At 41.7% G+C, this 9164-nt stretch overlaps 2 protein-coding genes across 2 annotated transcripts; one reads left to right on the top strand and one right to left on the bottom strand.

Annotated features, from left to right (window-relative positions):
- Positions 1–148: 148 nt before the first annotated feature.
- On the top strand, positions 149–4599 carry SARC_10309 (hypothetical protein). The gene is made up of 6 exons (XM_014295653.1): positions 149–230; positions 824–934; positions 1792–1886; positions 2839–3018; positions 3815–3925; positions 4434–4599. Exons 1-6 carry the CDS (start codon positions 161–163, stop codon positions 4551–4553), a joined length of 687 nt encoding a protein of 228 aa, XP_014151128.1. The 5' UTR covers positions 149–160; the 3' UTR covers positions 4554–4599.
- Positions 4600–5203: 604 nt separating this feature from the next.
- On the bottom strand, positions 5204–8592 carry SARC_10308 (hypothetical protein; the record flags this gene model as incomplete). The annotated part of the gene is made up of 4 exons (XM_014295652.1): positions 5204–5413; positions 6391–6520; positions 6990–7071; positions 8210–8592. Coding segments are annotated over 3 exons (574 nt in total), but the record flags the coding sequence as incomplete, so codon positions are not given.
- Between the last annotated feature and the right edge of the window lie 572 nt (positions 8593–9164).

Raw genomic sequence — 9164 nt, 5'->3', positions numbered from 1 at the left:
AGATGTATACACATATATGACGAATGTACTATAAAAAGGAGTGAACAAATGTACATATACCACATAAAGCATTATTCATCATCTGCGCTGTTTTGTACTGATTAACGTTCCCTATCCACCCACCCACTCGACGTGAGCAGATGCTGATGCGAAGGTTGTCATGTTCCGTTGGGAGAAGCTGGACTTCACAGTGTCCTTTATCAAGGCCACCAAACAGTGGCGGATTCCAGGTGTACATATGCTAATGCCATCCCTACCGGTTTGTATATATACTTAATGTAGTGTGTACGAGTATGCTGATTTATACATCCATACATATAACATACACCTTGGGGAAGCTTTCAGAGTTCTCCTCATTGCCTAAGGCTGCTCTCTGTGTGCGTGAACTTGTGTGCCGAGTACTTATGTGCGTGTGTGAATATATTATCAGTATGAATGTGTGCGTGTGTATGTGCGCACCATAGCCCGTGCGGGTGCCTGTGTGAGAATACGTGTGCATGTGCGTATGTGCTACCTGAGATGTTAAACGCCGTCAACAACTGTATTCCCGTGGTATCGACTGATGTACATCATTTTTGTATTGTCGTCATTTTCCTTTTTATCGTTACGATGCTTCATTGCGCCATACGGTGCGCGTGATACCGATAATCCGACCTTTTCTTTAGGAGGCTATGTCGAACCAGATGACTTAACACCCAAAAACCGGAAATCATCGGCCCTCAAGATATTTTTTAGTGCTGAAGCGGAACCGATATATCAAATTTTAGTCACAAATAGGATGATACGCTTCCCCTGAAACCCCAAACCCCTCAACTCATTCCAGGTTTCAGACTTTTCCGGGATCTGGATTCGATCCAAAATCTGATCAACTTGGATGTATGGCCGGGTCCCTCTATCATCCACCAGTTCTACAAGAAGGTCGGGGAAGAAATAGGTGAGTTCGGTAGGGCGTGTGCGAGGTTTTACTATGTCACCCAAGTTCCTCAAGGAATTCGAAATCGAACTCTCGCACAACTTATGCAACGAGATCAGGTTCAAATACATGCATTTATTCGTTAGTGGAGGTCTTAAATATCTATTTATTCGTTAGTGAAGGTTTCAAATCTTTGTTTATTCGTTAGTGGAGGTTATAAATCTCTGTTTATTCGTTAGTGGAGGTTTTAAATCTTTGTTTATTCGTTAGTGGAGGTTTTAAATCTTTGTTTATTCGCTAGTGGAGGTTTTAAATCTTTGTTTACTCGTTAGTGGAGGTTTTAAATCTTTGTTTATTCGTAGGCTGAGCTGTATATTTATGGACACCTCTTACTTGCGTAGTTTAAAGGAATTCATCAGGTCTGTACGTGTATAGACGAATTATATCAGATACCGTTTGTCTTCGCAACTTTTAATGTTTCTTATTGGTTCTATTGATTGGTCGGAAACCCAGTTGTAGATAGTCAGAGAAATTATCTTCATGAATAGATTCTACGGAATAGGAGACACAGCGGCACTGCACCTTACTAGTTGTGAAAAATTAACGTATTGACGAACGATCTCATGTACACCACATTGGGATAGGAGCATATACAATACAAACGTACACGGCGATACCAAACATATATAAATGTGTACAAAACACGTCTAGATTATGCACGGGAATTGCCTACATTGACGAACCAGCCACTGATACACTTCGCACATATCCGCGCACATATAATGAAGTGTTCAGCTTTGTCCTACAATGTCTTGTCTATTACATTGTACACAATCCTCTCTCTCCTTGTCATCTGACGCAGTCGCTTCTATATTTAGGCAAGAAGCAGCCCGGCCTGTTTGTGCTGAATTTCGGTCTGCATCCCATCGCCCACGACATGCGACCAGACGTGTACGAGACCTTTCTTCGGGAGGTGCGTACTTGTACTAATGCTTGTGTGTACTTCATAGTTAGCCTAATTCAAATACCAAACTATCACAATGATGTTGATCATAGTATGAATTCACAACTCAAATACCTATATGTCACACAGTTCAATATATCGACTAATACAGGGCATTGTGTTGAGCTATCCATACCGTAGATACAATGCCGGGCAGAGCTCAGGTGGCCATAGCCCCAGACAAGGCTCACTATACATTGCACTTTTACGTTTTAGGGTTCACGCCGGGCCCCTTGTCGTGACTCTGAGTAGCCACTTGCCATATAAAGGCACTTTAACTTGTGCATAATTACTCTAGACACCCATTGTTAATCCATTTGTATCAAAATTCTATGGCGACGGTATGAAGGCCGAGCGAAAACACGACCGTAGGCAGAGTGCAATCGAAACCCAAATAGAGAATAGTCTATCTGAGCATCTGGGGATACACAGATGCTTGAGTCGTTGTGTCTGACTATCGCGCGTGCCCATAGGAGAGGTCCAGTTAGCTGCATGGTCTTAGAGGGCGGTGATGAGCCACAGTCAAAGTTCGGAAGGTCACTACGATATATACATTGCTACTAAGCACCTTCAGATAGTCAAAAGGTTTGCGAACCGTGAAAGGAGTAGTCATGACCATATGACGATTCCTGTGAATTAAGTATACATGGTTACATGCTCATTTTGCTTGTGCACATTAAGCAGACTTAGACTCCCAACCCTTTCAAAACCCTCGTTTATACGACAGACTCCTTTGCTGCTTTCAACTATTGCATTCAAATATTCACGTAAACATAAACGTTTGATGCGTTACACTGTGCAGACGACTATTGCATTCAACTATTCACGTAAACATAAACGTTTGATGCGTTACACTGTCCAGACGACTATTGCATTCAATTATTCACGTAAACATAAACGTTTAATGCGTTACACTGTGCAGACGGTACGATGGTGGAGGAAGGGCACAAAGGCCACAGACGAAGTGCGAACGGACATTCCGATGCTGTGGCGAAGGACTACTGTCACACACTTCCCGGCCAATGAGCTCAATCTGATGCACCGATGCTTGTTACCAGACAGGCTTAAAGTGTACGACAGTATAGCCTTGCGGGTCATGGAGGTGGGTTTATATGTGGTTTATATAGGCAGGTATATATTGTAGGTGTACAATGTACACCTACAATGTGGTGGAGGTAGATCCCCATGCGCTATTCAGCAACTGCGCACGGCACAGGTGCTCGAAGAAGGACACCGATGTTGGTAGATGTATAGCAACAGGATGTATTAATCGTGTGTACTTAAAAAAAATATCTCGACCTTTAGTTCATGGGGGTAGTTGTGTATTCTCAACCGCTAAATATGAGATTTACAATTTAGATATAGACACACACACGTGTTTGTACAGTCTCTAATGCGCAAGCACAGGGGTCTGATCACCTCCTCAGAGCACCCAAGGGTGTTGTATGAAGTGTGTGTGCTGTGTAATATGAAGCGTGTGTGTGTGCTGTTTAGTATGAAGCGTGTGTGCTGTCGTGACATGTGTCTGTTTGATGGCATGACTGGTTTGAGATGAGACCACATCTGCTTGGCCTGATCATTGGGATTGCTATGAGGATTCAGTAGCAATGTTGCATCACCGACAGATGCCCTGATCATTGGTATTGCTATGAGGTTCTAGTAGCAATGTTGGCGCATTCTTCGCTGCGCCGGGGGTTGCTGTGGCAAGTTATCAACGCTATCGAGTCACGTATCGGTTTATTTTATTGCACATACATTGTCGTACTATGTGCGAGGCTATGGGATGCTGTTACTTTTAAATAACCTAATTCCCATTCATACCTCAATCATCACAAGAGACAGCCCCACCCCCTTTGCTCTGTGTGCTTATACGCACACCGTTAAAAACACCATATTAGGAGCTTGATGTGCCGGTCCTGGATTGGAAAACACCCGGACAGGGGCGAGCGGGTGCACAGAACGACAATAGGCATTTCAGAGATAAAGAATGCACTGGAACACGGGTGCAGGTGTGTAAGTATATGCGATCAGATAGCAGTTAGCACTAGTGTTGTTGTGGCACAGATAAACAATCGACCACAACTCGCGCAAAGATGTGTAGCTACAAGTATACCGCAGAATCCAATCCGTCTTGCCAACGGTTATGCTTTGCATTTAGTGTACGGTAGTTTCTGCAGAGGAACAAAATATATCGAAAATACTGAGCAAGCGTGAAGCTTTTCCTGTTTGATCAAGTATTTATCTGACCGGGAAACAACACTGAAACCTGGAAAACTACAACCCTAACCACTGACACATACACTCGTGTGCATACAGGGAACCAACACTGAAACCTGGAAAACTACAACACTAACCACTAACACAAACACTCGTGTGCATACAGGGAACCAACACTGAAACCTGGAAAACTACAACCCTAACCACTAACACATACACTCGTGTGCACACAGGGAACCAACACTGAAACCTGGAAAACTACAACCCTAACCACAAACACATACACTCGTGTGCATACAGGGAACCAATATGGGCCTCCTGCTCAATATGGTGGGCTCTATGCGCAACTGGGACATGACGCAACGTATAGGGTATACTGACACATATCACAAGCAGTATAAGGGGGCGGAGAGTAGGTAACATAAAATAGATGTAAAGCATCATAATCCAGTATATGTAATAAAGCTTGTTACAAATCAATACAACTGTAATATGGGGTGAGGAGATATAACGGAAATATGCGACACAATGATATATTCATAGACAATTTCTCTCTGTGAATGTCATGGAAAGCTTTTGCAGCATATCTGGGCAAAGAGAAACGTAGTTACAGTAAGTGTGAAGTATGTGTAGGTCACGATGTGGATACTCGAGGTGGGAGTTCGATACTATTTGAGCTCTCTTAGTGGTATGTAGATGGTGTGGTGCTGCGTTTCACATCCTGCAGAGCGTATTGCTCTTGCAACGCGTACTCCCCTTGCCACATAATCATCGCCACGACTTGAGACTAAAACAGTGTGCCACAGAAACTGGTTTCCATTGCAACTCAAGGATGCAAGGCCAAGAAGAACTCGAAAGAGTATTCATATATATACAGGTATATACATGTACACACACACACAAACACACACACACATATATATATGGCAGTTGCCACACGTTTTACTATCTCCAAATAAATATTACTGTTTATTGATGTAATCCAATACACCATTTCCCTCAGATATATTGGAACATTTACTTCGCCTGCTCACATGCTTTCACTAACTACATACGCCTGCCTGAATGATATTTTGGACCATTTAATTCCTTTTGACTAATTTCTAATTTTATTTCCTCCATATTTTGTCCAGCACTATTTTCTATTTCTTGTTATCTTGGTAAGGTTGTTCGCCAGGCAAGGGTAAAGGGTTGATAATCTCGATTTTCTCGGCTCAGATGGGTGCCTAATAAACCACCGACAGCTCTCAATGAGTCTACGTTTTCTTACCATGGTCCATCTGCACGGGGATAAAGTGCTTTTAGAAACAAGGTGCCACAGCAGAGCACATTTCGAGAGAGAGAGAGAGATAAATATATATATATATACATACGTACATTCATGCATATATACAAATACATATAAATTATATTAATAAGATGTGACCATATTACAGTCGTTATGGGTTCAGGTACCTAGTGGGAATATGTCGACCATAACACTGCATCTAAGTTGTGTGCATGTAAAGAACGTCGTCGTGTAAGCGTACATATGCATATGACTGTATATATAAAATAGCTATCATCTACAGATACGAATAAATATACGTGTCTCTGTAGGTACATATTCGAACACACACACATGGATGAATACAGATCGTATTTTGTATGTAGTACGCATAAATAGTGTATACGAGATCGCCATCACATCGATATTTCGATAGAAACGCGTATACCGGAATGCGAATCAAATTACACTTGTGCATAGTGACAAGACAGAATATACATATTTATATTCATCGGGACAGTATAATAATGGGATATAAAGCATCAGGAGGGTATACGTACATTGTGTATCCAATCCATATACAAATCCAATGGTAGTCTACGATCCACGTTCGCAACTTCACAAGCAGCAATAGACACATATCTAGTACAAGGGACCATGTCGTACGTTATGCACCCCCTACCTGTGGTACCGACTACCCCAATCTACAAGTAAGACACAAGAACATATACACTAGGCGACAAATAAACAAGCGCACACCTGTCTAGTAAATACAAATAACAAATAGATATACGTATGAAACACACGTACTGTTGCATAAACATACACGCAACCAGTCGTCTACCGCAGGGTCTGCTCAAGACATACTGGTGCGAATCGCCAAGGGGTGGGCAAAGTAAACCCACCCATGAACCCAACCCAACAGAACAACGCATATGCAAACTCTCACGTAATTCACATATAAATATACATATTTAAGTACAATCATACAATAGAACACGCAGATTTGAATCATATTGCTTGCTGTATTGATCCCATGCAGAGCTGTGCGAACTGTTGAAAGTTTGGATTCTCCATAGCCTCCGCCATTAAACCGTTGAGGTAAACTGTATCTTTCGTGCTGCAAGGTCGTGAATAGAAAAGTCAACCAGTAGTTTTCGACGTTCTAAAGGGGTTACCCTCCAAATCGGCACTGTCCCCCTACGTAAAGTAACTACGACTTGCGCGCGTAAATATATCGCTACTTTCCAGACCAGAATCCCAATACCCCGATAGACTACAGAGAGTGATTTTGATCGTGTCATCATTCAAAACGTACACACTTACAAGGTGCTTATGCGCCCATTCCCGCATACAATCATATATACATATGTATTTACTACAATCATATATACTTATGTATCTACTACAATCATACATACTTATGTATTTGCTAATCCGTATGGAATCTTCTCGACCCATTGTACGGATAGTTGTCTAGACATATACTCACATATGGGAGCAAACTATTGCACTCGAGCGTACTGGAATTGATAAGCATACACGATCATACTCAAGAGACAACTTGTGTTCAACCAGATATGCTGTACCTAGAGTCCGAATTGATGAGTGTCAGGAGTGTACGCAGATCCGGATTGGCTTGTAATAGATCCTTCAATGCACCATTCTCACCTGCGCCAGAGCCAAAAATTAGATCCAACAGTCAGAATATGCCACTACCATACATATTTAGATCCAACGGTTAGAATATGCCACTACCATACATATTCTGATCCAACAGTCAGAATATGCCATACCATACATATTTTGATCCAACAGTCAGAATATGCCACTACCATGCATATTTAGATCCAACAGTCAGAATATGCCACTACCATACATATTTAGGTCCAACAGTCAGAATATGCCACTACCATACATATTTAGATTTAACAGTCAGAATATACCACTACCATGCATTTTTAGATTTAACAGTCAGAATATGCCACTACCATACATATTCAGCAACCAATATGTGCTGGCAAACCTATCTAGTATAACTGGTGATCAAGGACATGCCCAAAGATATCACAGACGTGGCAGTTCAACAGTTGTCGAGGTCCGTAGGTACACTGACGCAAACAAGCTCATCGCTAGAGATTGCATGATGATTAAAAAGAATGTATCAACCAATCCGGATATATACACACTGTCAAAAGTACTCGACCAACACTGTGCAGGTACAACCATAAGCGCGTCGCCTCGCAGACACATGTATCACACACAACCAATACACGAGCCTTCAGGTTATTTATGTTAATGTGCGGCACAAAACGCTTCGGAATTGTACTGAATGTGATATGCAGAGATACTAACCAGAGCGCAGGCGTGTCTCGACCACCCACCCGTTACATTTCGCGACAACTGTTCGTTGCCGAGGTGAGCCATGTCTTTGTAACACGAAGTACCTACACATAAAGCAACAAACTCAAGTGACACACAGCAGACACACACTCCAAAGCAGCTCATACGTACGCCAGACTGTTCACATACAAAACGAAGGTACGTTCTTGACGGGTAAAAGTATGCCTACGCTATGCATCGTATAGTGTACGTTTTGAACATCCTTTGGTGATATAGACTGCCCTTGTAAATGCTGTCAACCGCACTAACCAAGGCATCACGAACACTTCTCATACCGTCATCGCGCGCACACACAAGTGCAACACCACAACACCATGAGCAGGCACTGGATCGAAGCTAACACACGCACGACGCAGCGGAGATTGAGACCCCGCGCAATGTCTGTGCGGAGGTTGCATTGACATACCTAAGCTATTGAGCGCATCCTGAGGCACTTCCGCATCCTTCGGCACAACAAATCCACCCTTGGGTTTGCTGTCGATGGCATCGGTTACGACATCTTTATCCGTCCGTGAAGTGACAGTAGTGTCTGCGCGCATGTGCTCCGCATCTGTACTACTGCTCTCTATCGAAGTGATCGGATTGGTTGTATTCGCTACTGCTGGCGTTGACGACTCTGCAGATTCTGCTTTCAAATCATCGGTTGCTTGTGGTCGTTGCTGTTCCCCTGTATGTGAGGTATCTGATACGTTTTTAGCATTGGTTGCGGAGTCCACGGGAGCCTCTGTTGAAATCTTTTCTACGTCGCACGGCACTTCTTTGTGCTTCCGAAAACACGGGATCGAGCAGCTGTAACAGAAAATATGGTTGATTAAATGAGTGGGGCGTTGTGAAAATAAAAGATAAAGGATAAAACTGCACACACACACACAAATATATATATATGTATATATACATATATAAAACTGCACACACACACATATATATATATACACAAATATATATATATATATATATATACGAAGGGACAGAAATTGAGTGGAAAATTGTGACAATAAAATAAAAAGTTAAGAATACAATACACACACACACACATATATATATCTACGTACATAGGTACAATAAAATATAGATAAATACACCTAGATATTTCTATTGATGAACGTATTTATACCCGTTTCTATCGAGCCATATGATACAAATCTCTACACACACACAGAGACACACACACACACATATATATAAATAGAATGTATATATTTGCATACTTGTATACGTTTATATGTACATATAGATAGGATTAGAAAAATGTGTAAAGATGCCCACACACACATATATATAATATATATGAGTATATATATATATATATATATATATATATATATATATAGTATTAGTATATACACACAACATATATATAC

The sequence above is a fragment of the Sphaeroforma arctica genome (genome assembly GCF_001186125.1).
Source record: "Sphaeroforma arctica JP610 unplaced genomic scaffold supercont1.1203, whole genome shotgun sequence".
In the NCBI taxonomy this organism is placed as follows: domain Eukaryota; class Ichthyosporea; order Ichthyophonida; genus Sphaeroforma; species Sphaeroforma arctica.
The sequence above is the reverse complement of the archived record's forward strand: the minus strand, read 5'-3'. Positions and strand labels throughout refer to the sequence as shown.